We start from the raw sequence: 23,519 nt of genomic DNA on the forward strand, positions 1-23,519 counted from the left end.
AATCTCCAATTAATGCAGTTATCTGTGAATAATCGACTCAGCCTCAGTGAAATTGGAAACTGTTACCAAGTTGAAGTCTGCATCAGCATGTTAATACAAATTCCAACACTCAAAATGGATAGACAGTGAATTTAAAACTGCAGTATCAGGTGGGTAACAGGATGTTTCTTCACATATTATGTAGAGCTAATAGGCTTGAGTTTCACTTCCATTTCAGACTACAATTCTACAAATGAAAAAGTCAACAATAATTATTCAGTTAATATTGCTGTGTAGACATCTAATTACAGTGTTAACACATATTTCAAACAATAGTAAATTGGGATCTTATGACTCTGTAACAGGCACAAAATGAAAAAAACAAAAACTCTGCCACAAGTACACACTGAAACAGCATGGAAATTTTTCCTGGCAGTTGCAATTACAGCTCATGTCGTGTGCATTATTTAATTGTAATATAAGTCATCCCCCCATGAACCATGGACCTTGCCGCTGGTGGGGAGGCTTGCGTGCCTCAGCGATACAGATGGCCGTACCGTAGGTGCAACCACAACGGAGGGGTATCTGTTGAGAGGCCAGACAAACATGTGGTTCCTGAAGAGGGGCAGCAGCCTTTTCAGTAGTTGCAGGGGCAACAGTCTGGATGATTGACTGATCTGGCCTTGTAACATTAACCAAAACGGCCTTGCTGTGCTGGTACTGCAAACAGCTGAAAGCAAGGGGAAACTACAGCCGTAATTTTTCCCGAGGACATGCAGCTCTACTGTATGATTAAATGATGATGGCGTCCTCTTGGGTAAAATATTCCGGAGGTAAAATAGTACCCCATTCGGATCTCCGGGCGGGGACTACTCAAGAGGACGTCGTTATCAGGAGAAAGAAAACTGGTGTTCTACGGATCGGAGCGTGGAATGTCAGATCACTTAATCGGGCAGGTAGGTTAGAAAATTTAAAAAGGGAGATGGATAGGTTAAAGTTAGATATAGTGGGAATTAGTGAAGTTCGGTGGCAGGAGGAACAAGACTTTTGGTCAGGTGATTACAGGGTTATAAATACAAAATCAAATAGGGGTAATGCAGGAGTGGGTTTAATAATGAATAAAAAAATAGGAGTGCGGGTTAGCTACTACAAACAGCATAGTGAACGCATTATTGTGGCCAAAATAGACACAAAGCCCATGCCTACTACAGTAGTACAAGTTTATATGCCAACTAGCTCTGCAGATGATGAAGAAATAGATGAAATGTATGACGAGATAAAAGAAATTATTCAGGTAGTGAAGGGAGACGAAAATTTAATAGTCATGGGTGACTGGAATTCGTCAGTAGGAAAAGGGAGAGAAGGAAACATAGTAGGTGAATATGGATTGGGGGGAAGAAATGAAAGAGGAAGCCGCCTTGTAGAATTTTGCACAGAGCATAACTTAATCATAGCTAACACTTGGTTCAAGAATCATGAAAGGAGGCTGTATACATGGAAGAAGCCTGGAGATACTGACAGGTTTCAGATGGATTATATAATGGTAAGACAGAGATTTAGGAACCAGGTTTTAAATTGTAAGACATTTCCTGGGGCAGATGTGGATTCTGACCACAATCTATTGGTTATGAACTGCAGATTGAAACTGAAGAAACTGCAAAAAGGTGGGAATTTAAGGAGATGGGACCTGGATAAACTGAAAGAACCGGAGGTTGTAGAGAGTTTGAGGGAGAGCATAAGGGAACAATTGACAGGACTGGGGGAAAGAAATACAGTAGAAGAAGAATGGGTAGCTCTGAGGGATGAAGTGGGGAAGGCAGCAGACGATCAAGTAGGTAAAAAGACGAGGGCTAATAGAAATCCTTGGGTAACAGAAGAAATATTGAATTTAATTGATGAAAGGAGAAAATATAAAAATGCAGTAAATGAAGCAGGCAAAAAGGAATGCAAACGTCTCAAAAATGAAATCGACAGGAAGTGCAAAATGGCTAAGCAGGGATGGCTAGAGGACAAATGTAAGGATATAGAGGCTTGTCTCACTAGGGGTAAGATAGATACTGCCTACAGGAAAATTAAAGAGACCTTTGGAGAGAAGAGAACCACTTGTATGATTATCAAGAGCTCAGATGGCAACCCAGTTCTAAGCAAAGAAGGGGAGGCAGAAAGGTGGAAGGAGTATATAGAGGGTTTATACAAGGGCGATGTACTTGAGGACAATATTATGGAAATGGAAGAGGATGTAGATGAAGACGAAATGGGAGATAAGATACTGCGTGAAGAGTTTGACAGACTGAACGACCTGAGTCAAAACAAGGCCCCGGGAGTAGACAACATTCCATTAGAACTACTGATGGCCTCGGGAGAGCCAGTCATGACAAAACTCTACCATCTGGTGAGTAAGATGTATGAGACAGGCGAAATACCCTCAGACTTCAAGAAGAACGTAATAATTCCAATCCCAAAGAAAGCAGGTGTTGACAGATGTGAAAATTACCGAACTATCAGTTTAATAAGTCACAGTTGCAAAATACTAACGTGGATTCTTTACAGACAAATGGAAAAACTGGTAGAAGCCGACCTCGGGGAAGATCAGTTTGGATTCCGTAGAAATGTTGGAACACGTGAGGTAATACTGACCTTACGACTTATCTTGGAAGAAAGATTGAGAAAAGGCAAACCTACATTTCTAGCATTTGTAGACTTAGAGAAAGCTTTTGACAATGTTGACTGGAATACTCTCTTTCAAATTCTGAAGGTGGCAGGGGTAAAATACAGGGAGCGAAAGGCTATTTACAATTTGTACAGAAACCAGATGGCAGTTATAAGAGTCGAGGGGCATGAAAGGGAAGCAGTGGTTGCGAAAGGAGTGAGACAGGGTTGTAGCCTCTCCCCGATGTTATTCAATCTGTATATTGAGCAAGCAGTAAAGGAAACAAAAGAAAAATTTGGAGTAGGTATTAAAATTCATGGAGAAGAAGTAAAATTTTTGAGGTTCGCCGATGACATTGTAATTCTGTCAGAGACAGCAAAGGACTTGGAAGAGCAGTTGAACGGAATGGACAGTGTCTTGAAAGGAGGATATAAGATGAACATCAACAAAAGCAAAACGAGGATAATGGAATGTAGTCAAATTAAGTCGGGTGATGCTGAGGGGATTAGATTAGGAAATGAAACACTTAAAGTAGTAAAGGAGTTTTGCTATTTAGGGAGTAAAATAACTGATGATGGTCGAAGTAGAGAGGATATAAAATGTAGACTGGCAATGGCAAGGAAAGCGTTTCTCAAGAAGAGAAATTTGTTAACATCGAATATAGATTTAGGTGTCAGGAAGTCGTTTCTGAAAGTATTTGTATGGAGTGTAGCCATGTATGGAAGTGAAACATGGATGATAAATAGGTTGGACAAGAAGAGAATAGAAGCTTTCGAAATGTGGTGCTACAGAAGAATGCTGAAGATAAGGTGGGTAGATCACATAACTAATGAGGAGGTATTGAATAGGATTGGGGAGAAGAGAAGTTTGTGGCACAACTTGACTAGAAGAAGGGATCGGTTGGTAGGACATGTTCTGAGGCATCGAGGGATCACAAATTTAGCATTGGAGGGTAGCGTGGAGGGTAAAAACCGTAGAGGGAGACCAAGAGATGAATACACTAAGCAGATTCAGAAGGATGTAGGTTGCAGTAGGTACTGGGAGATGAAGAAGCTTGCACAGGATAGAGTAGCATGGAGAGCTGCATCAAACCAGTCTCAGGACTGAAGACCACCACAACAACAAAAATATAAGTCATTTGTTTCTTTCAAAATTTTAGGTTCCACTATTTGTTAGAAGTGTTGTACATACATTCATATTAGCTTCATATCTCCTAGATGTTAAAGGGAATAGTGGCCGTAATGTAAGGTTTAAGCTGTAAGATATTAAATAACAATAATGATGATTTTTGTTGTTAGCTAAACCTTTGCACTTTATTTATTTTGTTATCTGTTTGTCCAGAACTTGCGAAAGGAGGAGCAATGAGTGAGTTTCGGTGGAACAGTGGAGGATCGTTCCATGGCAAGGACTGGGAGGAACATTTGCCCACAGATTCAGCTGTGAGTTAACAGGTTTTGAAACATTAAACAAAATTGTGTTACTTTACTTTAGTAAAATAAGTGTGCAATATCTGGATCATCTAATTTGTCATTGTTGGGTATGGGCAGGTAAGTGAATTCAACAACTGTGGAGAAACAATCACAATTGACACTTTGTGTAATTAAAGCAATGCTTCCTTTATTCAGTAGTACGGCACTCCTTCATTTTTCCCAGTCTGTCTCTCCTGTTGAAGGACCCTGTTTTAAAGTTCAGAAAGCCAGTATATGTCATTCCATTTGTGAGTATAGACTTAAAAGCGGAGATGGGCATTATTCAAATCAATTTCTAACTAGATAACTATTTGAATAAATAGATGATTCTAAAATTTTTATTCATGAATAAATTATTTGCATTTAAAGGGATTATTCATCCTTGTGAAAATAAATAAGTGTTATTTATTATTAGTCATTTAACTAACGAATAACATAGACTAGTGTTTGTTCCTGAGACACAGTGAGCTTCCTGCTTCATAGATACTTAATCAATTTTCATTATGGTCATATGACTTTGGGACACAGTGTACAGCTGCTAGACTACAAATTGTTCACGTATCACTTACTTCCCTCTGGCAATCATTCATAAATGTTGTTCCAAGTCCATGTTAAACTGCAAGTGCCCATATAATGAGCTGAAAAGTCAGTTTAGAGGTTGTAGGAGTCTACAGGATAATGCTTAGTAAAGCATTGTGGTGTTGGAACGAAAATTTTGGTTGTGTATAGCTTTATTTACTCTACAGTGTTAGAAATATGACACAGGCGAATGGTCTTTGCAGTTACTTCGGTTACACAGTCCAGTTCATCTGAGCCCTACTTTGGCAGTACTTCCTCCCATCCCTCATCCTCCCAACATGTAGAAGCAATGCACGTAACTAGGCGAAGATAAGAAAGCAGCCAAGAGATGCTAATTTGCAATGTCTTCTTCAGTTGTACCAGGGCTGCCAAACCTAAAGGATGTGGATCCATTCCCTATACCGTATTTACTCGAATCTAAGCCGCACTTTTTTTCCGGTTTTTGTAATCCAAAAAACTGCCTGCAGCTTAGAATCGAGTGCAAAGTAAGCAGAAGTTCTGAAAAATGTTGGTAGGTGTCACCACAAACAACTTCTGCCATCAAATATATGTTGCGCAACACAGGTATGCTTTGCAGGCACAAAGATAAATGCTGGCGCCAAAACCTCTGCGTCAGTAAATAAATTAAAAGGTAGAAGAATGTAAACATTATGCCATGTATTCTTTCGTGTTTGCTGCTACTTCATTTAAATCCTGTCTGCCTAATAAACTATGAAACTAGAACAGCAAACGCAGAAGAATATACATATCATGTCATGTTTATATTCATATTATTCTTATGCTGAATAGTGATACAGTCAGAAACTAAGCACGGCAACTGACTAGATTTTTAAATCTAAGATGACCCTAATTTCTGTGCAGAATGTAATGTACTAAAGAGTCGTCTGCAAAGATTTTCAAACGGAGAAAAATTTTCCTTAACTCTGGTTCAGAGCATCATCTATCAGCAGTCTATTATTTGGTTCTTGTTGATCATTATCAAAGAAAGCAGCAGTTTAAGTAACAAGAAATAGCAGACTCTCGCCATTGTTTCGCTTATGAGACAATTCCTCTATTTTTTTTCTTTTTTTAATTGTAAGCCGCGGTAGCGCGCACAAAAGCAAGCCTTGCCGCAAGCGGCGATAGGTCGTAAACACGCATTATCAGAATGTAACAAACAATTCATGACAGTACAATAATGCATTTTCAGCTTAGAGCGACATAAACACCTATAACAAAGAGATTGGCACTTATCAGATCAAAGCAAAATAAGCAATCGATTCAAATCAGACGAAGCAGGCGAAAAAGGAAGGGTACCCGTATAAACACGGACGGAATGCCTGACACTTAGCAATGGCTACCTGGTAAAGCTTAACTGTTAAGCTTACGGCTCGAACCAAACTACTGTAGCTGTATCTTCATCCATTCGACCTCAATTGTGTTTCACGTTACAATGGACCAACTGTTTTTCAATTTGGAGGGGCGGTCTAAAACTTTTCTCTCACCTTGAATTTCGAGTCTCAAATTTCAGGAGCAGCTTAGATTTGGGAAAATTTTTTTTCCTTGATTTCGAGTCTCTTTTTTCGGATGCGGCTTAGATTCGAGTGCGGCTTAGGTTCGAGTAAATACGGTAACTACGCAAGTCTCTTGTGTCTGTAGTGCTACAAAAGGAGTGAACAAATTAATGACTCAATGACTGGTAGTAGTCTACATAAACAGACTTTGTCTAATATCTCTTAAAACAGAGACGTCAAGCAGCTTAGATGAAAACTATTTGCCATTGTCACTGACACTATTCGATAGTAAGTGTTCATACTTCAAACTGAAATTGAGCAGAAAATATATTATTTCTCTCTCTCTCTCTCTCTCTCTCTCTCTCTCTCTCTCTCTGTGTGTGTGTGTGTGTGTGTGTGTGTGTGTGTGGGGGGGGGGGGGGGGGCATGTGCTTGTTTGTCCCCCCCCCTGCCGCCGCCACCCACATACACAAACTACATTTGGGCACTTCAAGTGGTGCTCATCATATCCTTCAGAACATTGATGAAAATGGAGAATCCATAACTTGAGCCAAAGTACGTCGCAAAACTATAAAAGAATTTAACACTTTGAGGAATGATGCTTGACACTCAAAGCAATGTGAAACAATTGAAACTGTTTTAGGACCGACTGTAAGCAGGCTTGGCATTAAAAGATGGAATAGTTTGTATGACAATGCAATGAAACAAATTTATTCGATCTGAGGTAAGTCAATACAGTTACATAGAGCTAAGTGTATACAATTATGGGCTTTTTGTTCCATGCATGATGGCTCGATGTAAAAGAATGCAAAAACTGGGTGGCAGGCCTCTCAACCTTTTCCTGCCTAAACTATGGAAAACTGTACCAATGGATTTAATTTACATGGAGAATATTACTTAAGAGCTAAAAACAAAGTAATGCATTAGCAATACCAATTTACAGTAACTAAAACAATATGAAACTAGATTATAAATATTAAAACACTCACAGTAACATCCTTTCACATCAGCAGAGCCAAGTTTGTTGTTTTCTCTCTCCTTTGTAGGTAGAAATGTTGAACTATCGTGGCCGAAAAGTTTCCAATGCTGAAACAGAGGTACAGTCATCCCAAAAGGACGCTAATGTATGAATTCAACTCCTTGCGGTTTCTGCAGTTTCATGATCCTAGAAAGTGGACAGGACTTCAAACTCCTGTTGGGCAGAAAAGAATTAAATAGTACGGTGCACTGACAATTTCCTACTGTGAAAGTGTCGAAAGACGATTCGAAGACTTTTCTTGACTTTCTATAGCAAAGGGAAAATGTGCATCTATTACAGCACTGTCTTACCCATGATGTAAAAATAAATGCATTGCTGTGCATGATCGAGGGAGGCTTATAACAGACCTCAGTCTTATAGCAGTCAAAGAAATGTTGCAGAAATTGAGTGACATCTCTGATAATGAAGTTGCAAAAAAGAAAATTAATTTTTTGCTGTTGAACCAGATAAGAGAACTAAAACAAAGTTTCTCATCAAAAGCTGTAGCAGAATTGACAATTTCTCAATTTTTTGCTGGAGAAGAGTTTTAGTTGAATGTCTCACATCATTGCCCTGAAATTTCGGAAGAAACAACATGGTGCTATCTTTCTCAGCATCTGTGAAACGTGTTCTTTCATGTGTTAACAACAATAAATATTCCAAATTTTGTTAACTACAACTATCATTGTTGTTATTTGATCTGAACTTCCCAATGTTTGAATGCCTATGAACTGCGTGATGAAATGTTTGAAAAAATAATTGTTCTGAAAAGTGACAAATATGACAAAAGATTGGAGCAATAGATACTTCTGGATTAGAAAATTTGTTTCCCAAGTACACTTTTATTCAACAATAAAACATAATTTAGAGACAAACCATGTTTCACTTAACATTTCACCCTACTTCCTTACATAAGTGACTCAAGATCATAATCTCATGGGAGAAAATGTATTAGATTTTTGTATCACATTATCTAGTTATTGACATGCATCATACGGTTATATATTTGTGAGAAAGTTTGAGGCTAGTCAGTGACACAGTAAGAGAACATGTCATTGACAGTTTAATAAAATACTGACTGGGGTGAAGTTCATAATGAGCTTATACATACTGTTGTGCCTACTCAGTTCGTTAGACAAAGAAACAAACAACTCTTATTAATGAGTTTTATTAGAACAAGAAAATTACAATACTTAACTTTCCTAGATGTGTCTCGCAAGCAAAGGGCAACATACAAAATAATCAGTCTTCTTCAGAATAGGCAAATGCAAGACTGTGCTACATAGAGCTAGCTAACAAAGTTGCTAATGTTGGCGCTGCTGTCGAAGAGCCTAACATTGAAGCTGCTATCCAAGTGGGCTGCTACCAGTCGGGCACGGCACTTACGTCCTCTTCACCTAGGGGCCGCTGCTGTTGCGTTGTCGTGTGCTGGAAGGGAGGTCGGTCAGCGTGTGATTGGCTGACCCCTTCTCACAGTCTTCTCTGCTTTCTTGTTCCCGGCTGGCGTGTCAGCGCATGACTTTACACTGTAACATTCCACTCCCCCCCCCCCCCCCCTTCCCAAGCAACAGACCATCGTCAAACAAATACAGAGCATGGCAATGGGAGGGGTGGCAGGAGCTTGGACCCTCTGATGGACTGTAGGCTGTGGCTGCAGGGGACGTCATACTTCGGGTCCTATCCCACTATCCGGCCTTTGCTCTGGTGGAAACACCCTGAAGGAAACACGTCCATCTCCTGAGGCCTTTTACAAGATGTAGGAAGTGTCTGCAGCTGTGGCGTTGGGGGGGGGGGGGGGGGCAGCTGCATCAGTAAGACAAGAGGAGGCGGCAAAGGCTCCGTCTGCATGGGGTCGTCCTGCAATGTCGTGATGACACCCTCTGGCAGCTGCTGTGGCCGCGCTGTCCTCGGGATCCATGAGGCTGGGGGAAGAGATATAGAAAGATCACCGTGCACGTGACAGTGGCAAATTTGATTGTGATGTCAGCACTGCAGTCTGTCTGGTCCTAAAATGAGATAACTGCATGCACACCAAGTCGAAAAAGGATCTCGCCATGCTTGCGCCATCTGCTGCTGCTAAAAACCCTGAAAAACACAATATCATGTGATGCAAAGTGACACTTGTGGCCTTCCTTTGGTATCGGATGCTGAAGAGGGTGGAGTAGTGTCCATTGGCGGCGGCCGTGAAGCACTTACACCAGTGATGGTCCATCTCGTGGATGAGAACAGTAGAAGGTGAGAAATAATTGCATAAAGAACTCTGTAGTGCACCAATACTTTGCATGTTGGCATAGCCTCGCTATACAGCAAGGTGTGGTTCTTGTTCAAAATGACAGTCGTGAATGTGTTGACTCCCAAAGCTTTGCAAAAATAAGTGTTGCAGTTACTTCATTGAGGACACTTTTTAATTGTTCGTACGAAACAGTTAGCGTGTTAATACTGTACTTGGCAGGGTATGGACCCCCAAATAGAACAGATGACATCACAGTAGTCCCAGGTGAGTGCAATGTAAAGTTTGGCCATCTGCTGCTTGAAGGATCTGACAAAATTTTTCACTTTGCCGTTTGACTGTGGATGGAACGGTGCACTAGTTAGATGCTATATGCCATTGCGTTCACAGAATGTTTCAGATTCATTTGATTTGAACTGAGGGCCATTGTCGGACACTATGACTTCAGGCAAACCTTAGGGTCACAAAACAAAGGACAATGCCTGAAATGTGCTACATGATGCTGTCGAGTTCATTGGCACAGCAAAAGGAAACTTGCTGTAAGAGTCCACCACAATCAACCTGCGAGTATTCCAAAAAGGCCCAGCAAAGTCTGTGTGCACACATTGCCATGGTGATTGCGACTTAGGCCAAGCAGAGAATTTTGTGGTGGAGCAGGCTGATTTTCCACACATGCGTGACACTGTGATGTTATCTTTTCTATTTGGGTGTCCATACCCTGCCAAGTACAGTATCAACACGCTAACTGTTACATATGAACAATCCCCAAGTGTTCTTGGTTAAGTAACTGCAACAATTCTTTCTGCAAAGCTTTGGGGGTCAACACACGTGACTGTCCACTATCATTTCGAACAAGAATCACACCTTTCTGTATAGGGAGGCTGTGCCAACGTGCAAAGTATCAGTGCCCTACAGCCTTCTTTATGCTATGCAATGAGTGAGGCCAAGATGTGTGAATGTATTTAAGCAAAATGTTCAAATCTGAATCAGCTTCATGGTCTGTGCTATTTCCTATAGTTTACAGGAAAGGATTGAAACAATTCAGAATCGTGAGCATCAATGTGACAACAAGATGCAGCAGAAGCGTCAGAGTATGTATCAGGGCCAATTAGAAGACGTGAAAGTATGTCAGCATTACCATGTTGAGTTGTCGGATGATAGACCTGATACACAATCTCGTACTGGTATTGAGATAACAACAAAGCCCATCTTAGCAATTTTTGGACAATTCGTACAGGAACCAGCTTCATCAAATGAAACAAGGACTGCAATGACTTGTGATCTATTACTGAGTAGAATTTTCTGCCATACAAATAGTTGTGGAATTTGCTGGCACCATAAAAAGTAGCCAGTGCCTCTTTCTCTAGTTATGAATAGTTGTGGAGAACACTTTTGATGTGAAATCAATAGGCCTTTCTTTATCATCAAAACTGTGCAAAAGCACTTCATCGATTCCGTAAGAGGAAGCATCAACTTGCAACACAAATGGTTTGTCAGGATCAAAATGAACCAAGAGCATCAATCACTGAGCAATGCATCTTTAAGTGTTTGAAAAGCTTTTTGGCACTCATATGTCCGAATAAAGGGGACGGTCTTGCGATGTAATGGAGCTGCGATTTGTGCAGCATTAGGCATGAACCGAATATAATAGTTAATTTTCCCGAAGACTGACTGCGATTCTGTGACATTGCGAGGAACTGTCAGGTCACACATGGCTAACAAATGTGACTGAAGAGGATGTACACCTTGACTATTTATGATATGACCAAGATACTGCAACTCAGGTTTTAAAAAAAATCACACTTATCCAGTCTACACTTTAGTCCTGCATCAGGTAATACACGAAAGCATGTAAATTTGCAAGGTGTTCTTCAGGTGTATGCCTGCTACGACAATACGTGCAAATAGTTTGAACAGTTTGGTACATGAGTAGTCAGCTGTTCCAAATACCAGTGGAAAATGGCGGGTACGGAAGCACTGCCAAAAGGCAAACGCAAATACTTAAACAAGCCAAATGAGTGTTCCCAACACACATGGTTTGAGATTCTTCATCTAGTGTATTTGAAGATATGTGTTGCGCAAATCAATGTTTGAAAAATAGCGACCAGTGCCTAATCTGTCCACGAGATCCTCTGGGCATGGCAATGGATAAGTATCAATGACAGTTTGTGGGTTGTCTGTAGACTTTAAGTCAACATAAGGTGAATGCGACCTGAATGTTTGATGTGAAAAAAACCAGTGAACTTGCCCAGTGACTGTTTGTATGGGTGCAATAGCTCCGCTATCTTGCAATTCTGTAAGTTCAGCAGCCACTTTGTCCTTTAATGCAATGGGAACAGTTCTGGCCTGGCAAGATTTCAGCTGAGCATAGTCTTTCAAAGTAATATGTGCAAAAAAAATTGTTAGCCTTGCCTAAACCTTCAGGAAAAAGTTCAGGGAATTCTTTCAGCAAGCTAGCTATACTGTCTTTGGCACTGAATGCAGTCACTGACAACACATTGTCCTGAATTTGAAAGCCAAACGAATCAAATGAACCAAGGCCAAATATGTTCTCACAATCGCACGATTGTAGCACAGTAAAAGTCACAGTTCATGTATGCGAGCGATACACGGCAGGCAAAGTATATTTTCTGAGAATGGGAATGTCTTGTCCATTATAAGCCATCAGGTGCATGCTAGATTTAGACAGGCATGGGGAGCCTGACAGTTCATATGTGTTATGATTCATCAATGTAACAGAGCCACCATTGTCCAACACAAATTTCACACATTTTCAAGTAAGATGAACAAAAAGTTGGTTGGACTGGTGTAGCATTGAAGAAGCTGTTTGCTTGGTATTGTGTGTGACCTTTCTTGCCACAGGCGTAACAATGTGCTTGTCTGGATGGGCAGTCGTGGCGTTTGTCCCCTGACTAGCACTGAGGGCATGACTTAATTCTGTCCGCCTGTTTAGAGAACTGTTCACATGCTGGGCACGTGCGTGCTGTTGCTGCCTACTGGATTGATTGTAAACAAGGGTGACTCAACCCGACAAATTGGTGGCTTCTCAAATTTATCAGTTGCTACGGCACTTGAATCATACTGATCTAGAATTTGCACTACGTGATGAAATGATTAATCTGACTATTTCAAAATCTGTTCTCTAAGTTTGACATCAGTTACACTGTACACAATCTCATCACGCAAATAACATCAGAATATAAAGCACCACACGCACATTTTAATTTGCATTTCCTCATCATACCCTGCAAATCTGTTACCCACTCACGATAAATTTGTTTTGACCTTTTCTTGCAACAAAAGAATTGGTACCTAGCTGCCACCACATTCACTTGTTGGTCATAATAGTTAGAGAACCTACAACCTAATGATACAAAAGTTCACTCAGAGTGGTGTTGGGGAAAAATTTCTGAATGAGGTGAAAGACTGCACTTCCTACCGTTGACAAAAAGTAATGTAGTTTCACAGCACCTGTTACTTTGTTAGCAATGATGTGGGCTTCTCACTGCTGCAGCCAATCGTACCATTCCTCTTCGTTTTCATTACACTGGCGAAAAGGTGATACGGCATTGAGCTACAATTGTTGCACGTTGCACAGCGTTCGGTGCTTGGTTTGCGAGTAACTGCTGTACCATATTGAGAAGGATTGCAATCTGTAGCATCTGCAACTGAAAAATCTGTTAGCTGCGTTGCATTTATCGCTTGCAGCCGAAGTGCCTGAGCAGGGGGAGGAGAGGCGGGTTGCTCATTTGAAACAGGAAAATGCAAGCAATAAAAAATATGCATACAAACAAACAGAAAATTTCTGCAACAGCCACCTGGAAACACCGAATAGAAAAAACACACGGAGAGACACTGTTAAAACTTGTAAACACACCCCTGCAAAGAAAAGACAAGGTAGAGTTAAGGTGCCATCAAAACACACAAGCCCACAATGAAAGAATATCTGTGGCAGCTGGTTGCTCTGTTAACAGGTTGGTGCTATGGGATTCGTTCACCTCGTTGCCAATCTTTTTGTGTCTAGGGATCTTGCCTACTCGGTTCGCTAGACAAACAACCAACCAACTCATATTAATGAGTTTTATTACATCAAGAAATGAAGGGCAACATACAAAATAATCAATGTTCTTCAGAATAAGCCTGTGCCACGTAGAGCTAGCTAATGAAGTCGCAAACATTGATGCTGCAGTCGAAGGGCCTAACAAGATTCAGTGTACCCCTAGGTGAAGAGGACATAAGCGCCACACCTGACTGTGGCAGCCCACTTGGATAGCAGCTTCATGCTGGAAGAGACGTTGGTCAGTGCGCGATTGGCTGACCACTTCTCACAGCCTTCTCTGCTTTGTCATTCCCAACTGGTGTGTTGGCACTTGACTTTATGCCAAAACACATACATACTCTAAATTATCAAATCGTGTTTGTTGGATTGAACATGACGTACTTCGAGCAACTTTCATCTTCATATCAGTTTTTATTTTTCTAAGAAATCCCAATTGTGTCCTTTCATTCATATGTCCTCCTTCGTTGTGTCTCTAAATATCATCACTGATCATCTTGTGGTGAGTGTACCTACAGCTTATCTTACGCATGGTAATGGAAGTAAAAACCACTACAAAAATACAGGTTTGATTGCTCAACTTGAGAATAATTGGGAAAAAAAACACACACACACAAATGACTAGAGACCTGAAAATTTAGATCTATTTTTGGCAAAATTCACACCTCCCTCTTCATTATTGCTTTCACAACAATTTCAACAGGTCCCCTTTGCCCGCCCCCTGCCCTTAAATGATCTTTTCTTGTTTTGAACAGTTGTGTTAAAACTTGATCAATGTCCCTCCATTCCATTCTGAATTCAACTTCATCTTTCTGCCTCTATGTCAATGTTTCATACCCATAGGTCAGAATGGAAATAAAATATATGTAGTCTATGTCTCATTTGTTCTTAAGTGTTGCCTCCTTCTTCCAGATAGAAACTGCTTCTTCTGTTATATATCCTTCTTCTGCCGTAAGGTGGCACATCATTCCTAGACAGTGTGTAAGGTTCTGATCTTTTCTTGTGGTCATTTCCACTACTATTTTTAGCATCACTGTTGATGACCTTGTATAAGGTCTCAGTCATTTTCATATTACCGCTTATTCCATTCTGTCATAGCACAACCTAAACTTATCCTAATCACAGAATTGAAAGCAATATAGTGAGTCTTGCATGTTGTTGATACCTCTCCATGAGCAGACGAAGTCCAAAGATAAGATTGGTTGCAATCCAGCCTTCTTGAATCCATACTGCTCCTCTGACAGCGTTGTACTTAACCACAAATGCCTTAAGTCAGTAACTAATATGGTATTTATTTATCAGTTTCTGATGCACACTGATTTTATTCGGTCATTATTTACATATAGTGGGTCTCCTTTCAGCAATTATACCACTTTCAAGTGATCCTGAAATATTAATTATGGTACAATTTTTTGTGTAATGTGATAAAAGTATGACTTACATCTATCTTGGTAATTATTTGCTTTATGTTTTGGACATCACAATATAGTGTCCTGAAGTGTTTTGCTGAGAGTTTTTCTATGTTTTTATGCTGTTGAAGTTTATTAGAACTTTATGTATGGTGCTCACTTTTTATGTGCACCTACTTTCATTTCATAGGAAATGTAATTTCACTCAAGGTCCACTCCACTGATGCAAATATGTTTACAGTGAGTTTACATTACAGAGATTATGTTACCATATGTTTTCGTATATTGTGCAAAGAAATAGTTTTTGTTCAGAGCTCTGCTATTTTTATTTCATTTCTTGGTATCATTAAATTCTGAAATTCACCCGTTTTTCTTTAAAAATTCAATAAACTTTCCTGAATATTGTTTGTGCTTTAGTTTTTCTAGGATATACATCATAGTTCCTTTGGATATACGCTGTAGAATTTTCATTGCATTTTCTATTCATTCTGATGTGTTTATGGTTGCATAAAGTGCATTTAAAATGTGGATTGATTACTTTCAAAATTTCGGTTGTGTTCTTGAACCTATTTGTGAAGTTCCTATTTGTTTATCCAATGTGACATTGGTTGCAATCGTTGCATGAGATTTTGTATTTTCCTGAATTCGAGATAATTGGGGTTTTAGTTTTTCCTGTTTTTGCTTTTAGTTTAAAAGTGTTATTTGTACCAAACACCATTTTGTTTTTAAATCGTTGAGTTGTTCTGAAATTTGGCCAATATATGAGGTTTGACGTAAGTAGGTTTTTGTGCGATTATGTGCTCTCTTAATAGCATTATTTCTGTACTTATGTTTTGGGTTATGATTGTGTGCGTTGATCATATAGTGCAAGTGCTAATGTAGGGTTAAAGTCATTCTGCTGTGCTATGTTTTGAATGTTATGATAATATGTTTTCCTTCTAGAATAACTGAAATACATAACAAAATGAGTTTAATATTGATGTCACTATTGTTTCCATGTAGGTGGACAATGAGTATTTCAGTCAGTCCTATAGATGTGCTTCACACACACACACACACACACACACACACACCTTGCAGTAATGTAAACCGAAGCCCTCCACCAACTCTGTTCTTCCAGTGGAGAGGTTCCCATATTTCCCCTGGTAGAACTCGTGGCAGCAGTGTTAAGAAATACGTCATACACAATAAAGCCTATCTTGAAGAAAAGTCTTCAAAGATGTAAATCAAATCAAGTTATTCATTAACGAGCAGAAGCAGGCACTGCTAGCTACATCTATACAATATACAAACAACAAATTATATCTAGTGATAATCTAATTATACTGATACTTGTGAGTATTACTTCTAGCTTAGTCAAAGTATGTTTGCCACAATTGTTAGGAGGAAAACGGGTATCTAAAAAAAAGCTACTGCTTTTCATCTTTTAATTGCTACCTGCTGTGCTTTTATCTAATATTTCAAACTAAGCATTTGTGTAATTTCACACACGACTCTCTCTCTCTGCTGCCTGTGTACTAGCAAAGTCATGACGTCTTTAAATACAGGCATTAGATTTAAGTAGAATTTACATCAGTGAAAGTCTAGTTATTATCATAAATTATAGATCAAGTGACTAATAAGGTATTCTTACTTTGTCTTTGAATATCTGGGGATTTTCAGTTTCCTGCCTGTTGTCTACTGGTGACCTGTTAGACTTTTGCACCAGAATATAAAACTACATTCTGATCCGTAGACAGGGATACATATTCTATATGGGAATAACTTTACTTGTAGCATTGTAGTTGGGGATTGCACAGCTTATCATAAATTAACTGTTGCATTAACCACAAATACCATCAGGGAGTATACACATCGATGCATATATGTAAGAACTCCTAGGTTTCTAGAGAGACTTATGCTGAATGTCTAGTTATCAACTTCACACAGATTACTACTGTATGCTTCTGTGTAATAAACTTTACACCCAGAAAATCATGTCATACTATAGTAGTACATGAAAATATGCAAAGTATGTTAGCAATACTGTGTAAAGGTTGTTGGCATTGGTGTAATTAAAACTGATAGACTTAATTATTCTGATTAATCCAATGCCAAAGGATTTAGCTGGACAGGAAACCCTTAATTCAATAAAAACAGGAAGCTAATTACATCATAACCCAGAGCAACAGTCCAGAACATGGAACTTAAAAAACAAGGAATAAACATCGCGCATGGAGAATGCACAAGCGCAGGCGAAAAATAAAAAACCAGAACCTCTGGCGGCTCAGTATGGAACTCTTTGTCAGCCACAATTCACTATCACCCATAAAACAAACTGCCTCTGGCAGCCAGCGTTGAACTACCTTGACAGGTCCAACACTGCACGTACACATGCTAAGCAAACACTTGACTTCTCCTCACTAGTGGGTAAGAGCTGTTGCATCGGATGCTATGTCAGCCCGCTGGCAGAAGCAGAGTGTCGGTATCAAAGAAACAAGCAATGAAGTGGACACAAAATCTGGAGCTGGTCACCTGCATCACCAGATGTTCTGTGGGTGGCAGTGGCGGCGGTGGTGGTGGTGCTAGCAGCTAGGCATCTTGTTCAGGCAGGTTCTGATATCTCTTTGGTAGTGGACAATAATGCCTCTTGAAAAACATATGCAGGTTTTGTCTGTGCAGAGAAATTGTCATAGACTTGCTGTTCACCAGCATGTCCATCATCTGTGTATTTCTCCATAACACGTGGTACATGCTATTGTACAGAGGTTGTTAGGTGATTTTCTACCATCAGTGCAGAGCATAACAAGTAAGCAGTAATGCAGGTTGTGATGCACTTAACTGTGCGGCGTGCCGTGATGTGAAGCCTTTCGAGGTGGAATCTGTGGGATGTGGTTCCACAGATGATGTAAGAAATCTGGCTGGTCTTGCGAGGAAGTTTGCAGTGTATGAGTATTGACAGATTCATCAAGCAGATGCAAGTATCTCTGTAGACCAACTCCGCAGCTCAAGAATCGACATCAAGTTTATAAGTTGACCTTGGGCCAAATAGAACCACTGGAAGAGACAAAGTTCATGTGTTTTAATGGTACATGAGCACCTCCTTCAAACAACGATGGCAGTGTTCAGTCATGCCATTACTAGTGGGATAGTAACTGGTGGTCTAGTGGTGAACATACCTGCAAAACTTGGCAGGCTGTGCGAACAGGTCCGACTCAAACTACCATCCACAGTCGGTAGTGATATGCTGCGGGCACCTAAACCTCACGAACCACATTGACACAAAGGTAGAGGCTACCGTTTCGGCAGTAATACTATCTGTTGGCACTGCCTCTGGTTGCACATCATCTAGATGTACATGGTTGAAACACACAGTTGTATGAAAATCGTCGATTGGGGAATGTACATGGCAAGACGCTTTCCACCTGTGGCACTGCAAACATGTCCTTGTCCATTCTCAATAGTCCTTTTCTGTGCCTGGCCACACAAAACATTGGGAGACAAGCAAAAAGTGGGATGTATTCCTGGATGGCACAAGTTATGAATGCTGTCAAAAGCTTGTCTGGAAGCTGCTGGAAGCAATGGGCCAGGTCGCTGACAAGTTACAATTGTAATGCAGACGTATTATCATCCATGAACTTTCAGAGTTCCTCGTCTTGTTTTTTGTGTTCGGGCCAGTGCAGAAAAGTCGATAGTACTCATCACACTGCTGATGCGTGAAAGACAGTCGGCCACAATGTTATTGATTCCTGAAATGTGTATCATGTCAGCAGTGAACTGGGCTATGAACTCTTAAGTTACTGAATTGATGAGGAGAACAGTTGACACTGTTACATTTTAATGCAAAACTAAACAGTTTATGGTCCGTGAATACTGTGAACACTCACATTTTGATTTGAGGGTTGAAGTATTTCATTGCCTCATATGTTGCCAGGAGCTCATGATCTTAGGTGCTCCACTTTCTCTGTGATGGTGTCTGTTTTTGAGAAAAGTGTGCCAGTGTTTGCCATGAACTGTCTGACCCCTGCTTTAATGCTGCGTTGGTAGCCGTCTGGCTCCCACCTACCTCTGATGCAAGAGGTGCATCAAGTTAAGAATGAGCTAGAAGCACTGCCTTAGCCATGCTCTGTTTCATGGCCTCGAATGTGAAACACACAGTCTGTCGACTGCACTTGGAGCTGCCTTTTGTCTTAGTACCAGTAAGTGCTGCAGTCAATAGTTCCTGCAATTGTACTGCATGAGGCAAGTGGCGATGACAAAAGTTCAGCATACCAAGGAACCGAAGCAATTCTTTGCTTGTGGTCAGCCTATATAACTGTAAATTCAACCTTCTTTGTCAGGTAGGGAGCCCATAGCAGAGATTCAATGCCCCCAAGAAAGTGACTTCAGATTGTCTAAAAAACACATTTGATGGTGATCAGCACTACTCCAGAATGCTCCAGACACTTGAACTTATCTTGTAGATGTTGTCATTGTTGTTCCTCGGCCGGCCGGTGTGGCCGAGCGGTTCTAGGCACTTCAATATGGAACCGCGTGACCGCTATGGTCGCAGGTTCAAATGCTGCCTTGGGTATGGATGTATGCGATATCCTTATGTTAGTTAGGTTTAAGTAGTTCTAAGTTTAGGGGACTGATGACCTTATATGTCAAGTCCCATAGTGCTCAGAGCCATTTGAACCGTTATTGTTGTTCCTCAGTCTCCGAGAACATGAGCACGTCATCAAAGTACCTAAAACAGAGTGGGAGGCATTGAAGAACAAGGTGAATGAATCTTTGCAACATCTGCACTGCATTTCGTAATTCAAAGGTTTCATATATATTCTCATACGGCCAGTCTCCCGAGATATTGTAAATATATATTTTTTCACTTGTTTGTAATTTAATTTACAAGATTGATTGATTTTTTAAATTTTTTATTTATTTATTTATTTTTTGTCCAGATATTTTATGCCTGTACCAGCTGGAGTCATGTGCTGATATATCCACTTTTAAAATCATAAATCTTTTCCTTTACTTGAATTGTTAACATTGAGATGCTTCCCATGTTATCTGTATTTCTTGTGTTTGCAGGTGGTTATGCATTTGTTGGCATCATATTTTGACTCACAGCTGCCTCCATTGCCACACAATCCTGAAGGAAGACCTTTTACATCGCAGTATTTTCTCAAATCAACAGAGAAGTTACCAAAGGGAAAGACTTTCCCAATTATACATGAAGTCCAAACCAACCCTCCACACTATGTCCTTATGGTTGGAGATGAGAAACTGGAACTAGCAAAGGTATATAGTAGTATATATATGATGATAATGGCAGAAAGTAAAAGTAGAAAATATAACCAAGATTGGAAGTATTCAAGGGTAGAAAGAAGTGAGGTATTTCTTTTTTATTTATAGTGAAATTCTTTTTGCTGAAGGATACATTAAGTGTAATAGAAAATACACAGTATCAGATTTTCAGAACACAAAAAGCTTGGGCTGGACCAGTCACTACACTGGCTCATGAGATTGGTGAGAGTGCTTAGAGCTGCCATAATAAGAACCACATTGGTTCTCATTAAACTACAGTATCCATACAAAAAGAGCATTGAAATTGAAAATATCACTAAATATGAAATCCGTTCTACTATAAGGTTTTCAGTGGCAAAAAACCCAAATCTGTTGATATTTATTATGAAATTCATGCTTACACAGATTGAAGATGATGAGTGAAAATGAAAATGTCAGTGGTGTTTAAGAATGGAAGCACAATAGTCATTATAATGACATAAATGGCCATTTGTCTGTAGTCAGTACCCAGAGGGGACAGAAAAGTTATTAGTTCAAACAGAACAGTATCTGCCCAGGCTAAGATCCACAGGATTTCCATATTTAAGGTTGAAAAGCAAAGTAACTGTATTTTGTTCCACTGATATTCGTTTCAGTGAAAACCATTTTTATATTATTGGACCAGCAACAGGCGATAGTTGATGAATACCCAGAAAGCCGAAAAATGGTTTGTAATCAACAAATATTAGTGGAACAAATATTTGCATTTGATTTTCAGCATTGAAAATGGAATTTGAACAGAATCCACTAGCATGATTTCCATCTATTAATGCATAAGGAATACCGAAAAATAGTTAAAGATATAGTCGTGGACTGGTGCAAATTAAGGCCAGATATTTTTATGCAGAAAGAATTTGCCATCTCTCAGAAAGAGGTATGACGAATGATGATTATGTAGATAAGCAATACATGTGTTTAGTTTTTAAGATTTTTTTAATAAATTTGCTTTAACTGTTTTAATCAAACAATGGAAAATCCAGAATTGAATGTAACAATATTGTGCAAAGGAAAGTTGCTACTCACCACATAGCGGAGATGCTGAGTCGCAGATAGACACAACAAAAGGACTGTCACAAATAATAGCTTTTGGCAAGTAAGGCCTTCATCAGTATTACCGTATTTACTAAAATCTAAGTCGCACTCAAATCGAAGCTGCACCTGAAAAATGAAACTCGAAATAAAGGAAAAAAGAATTTCCCGAGTCTAAGCCGCACCTAAAATTTGAGACTCAAAATTCAAGGGGAGAAAAAAGTTTTAGGCCGCACCTCCAAATCGAAACAAAGTTGGTCCATTGAAATATGAGACACAATTTAGGTCGAATGAATGACGATACAGCTACAGTAGTTTGGTTCGAGTCGTAAGCTTAGCAGTTAAGCTTTACCAGGTAGCCATTGCCATGCGTCAGGTGTTCTGTCCGTATTTATACGAGTACCTTTCCTTTTTCGTGTACTTCGTCTGGTTTGAATTGATTGTTTATTTTTCTTTGATCTGATAAGTGCCGTTCTCTTTGTTATAGGTGTTTACGTCACACTAAGCTGAAAATGCATTACTGTACTGTGTCATGCATTGTTTGTCGCATTCTGATAGAGTGTTTACGACCTGTCGCCACTCGCGGCATGCCTTGCTTTTGTGGACGCTACTGCCGCTTACAATTAAAAAAGAGAGAGAGAGAGAGAGGAATCGTCTCATTAGCGAAACGATGGCAAGAGACTGCTATTTGCTGTTACCTACACTCCTGCTTTCTTTGATAATGATCAACAAGAACCAAATAATAGACAGCGTATAATAGAAGATGTTCTGAACGAGAGTTTAGCGAAAAATTTTTCTCCGTTTGAAAATCTTTGCAGACGCCTCTTTAGTACATTGCATTCTGCACTGAAATTAGAGTCATCTTAGATTTAAAAATCTAGTCAATTGCCGTGCTTCATTTCTGACTGTATCACTATTAGGCACAAGAATAATAAGAATATAAACATGGGATGATATCTATATTTTTCCGTGTTTGCTGTTGTCTCACTCTAGTTTTGTAGTTTATTAGGCAGACAGGATTTAAATGAGTTAGCAGCAAACACGAAAGAATACATGGCAAAATGTTTATATTCGTATTATTCTTATGGTGAAGGGAATACAGCATGCAATTCACAATTCATAAAAGTTCCTATAAGGAACCATCTCTTCTCACAGGTAGGAAAAAATTCAGAACGTAGAGTTGGCCATATTGACAAACATCCCAAACAGTCTTGCCAGTCGGATTTTCGTAGTACATTGAAATGCTGCTATATTCGAAGATGCACAGTATGGAATTTGCATTTACTTCGTTGGATAATGTATGAAAATGCAGTGGTCGAAACTCGAGGTGGAGAAAAAAGCTCGTCTTCCACCTTTTTTTACTGATGCAGAGGGTTAGGCGTCAGTATTTATCTTTGTGCCTGCAAAGCATGCCTGTGTAGCGCTACATATGTTCTATGGCAGAAGTTAGTTGTGGCGGCACCTACCAACATTTTCCAGAACTTCCGCTTACTTTGCACTCGATTCTAAGCCGCAGGCGGTTTTTTGGATTACAAAAACCGGAAAAAAGTACGGCTTAGATTCGAGTAAATACGGTAGATGGCAAACCCACACATACACATACTCATACACACACACACACACACACACACACACACACACACACACACACACACACGACTGCAGTCTTAGGCAACTGACGCCACACTAAGTGTGTGTGAGTTACGTTTTCATGAGTGTGTATGTGTGTGCTTGCCATTTAATTCTGATGGAGGCCTTACTGGCTGAAAGCTATTATTTGTGACTGTCTTTCTGTTGTCTACCTGTGACTCAGCATCTCTGTTATACGCTGAGTAGCAGCTTTCCTTTTCACTTTAACTTTTTTTGGTATTTTATATACAGTCTAAAGGGTATTACTTTCCAGATAGAACTTGTATGTGATTACAGATTGTGGTTATTGAATAATTACTGGCTTCCATATTTGAAAAGGTTGAGTGGAAACACTGTACCCTGACAATTGGTCACTAGTGTAAACAAACAATGGCTTAGGCCAGTGAAGGATAAAAGAGCTGGATGGGAGAAGCCCCACCACTGTCTCACAGGTCAGCCAACCTATGCTAATGTTTCATGTTTCTGCAAAAGCAAAACTGACGCATGGTAACAACAAATTATATTACCAAGTGAGGTGCTGTAGTGGTTAGCATACTGGACCCACATTCCGGAGTACAATGGTTCAAACCCAGGTCCAGCCATCCTGATTTAAGTTTTCCGTGATTTCCCTAAATCGCTTCAGGCAACTGCCAGGATCGTTCAGTTGGATGGG

General features: G+C 39.9%; 1 protein-coding gene across 1 annotated transcript in view; it reads left to right on the forward strand.

The window, feature by feature from the left end:
* The window catches only part of LOC124615530 (transmembrane protein 209), a 153,738-nt gene that overhangs the window by 120,190 nt on the left and 10,029 nt on the right, over positions 1-23,519 (forward strand). The window contains exons 9-10 of the mRNA XM_047143492.1: positions 3,971-4,068; positions 19,934-20,143. Of these exons, the coding sequence (XP_046999448.1) occupies positions 3,971-4,068; positions 19,934-20,143 (308 nt within the window). The remainder of the gene's footprint in view (positions 1-3,970; positions 4,069-19,933; positions 20,144-23,519) is intronic.

Source organism: Schistocerca americana, chromosome 5 (assembly GCF_021461395.2).
Source record: "Schistocerca americana isolate TAMUIC-IGC-003095 chromosome 5, iqSchAmer2.1, whole genome shotgun sequence".
Taxonomy (NCBI): Eukaryota; Metazoa; Arthropoda; class Insecta; order Orthoptera; family Acrididae; genus Schistocerca; species Schistocerca americana.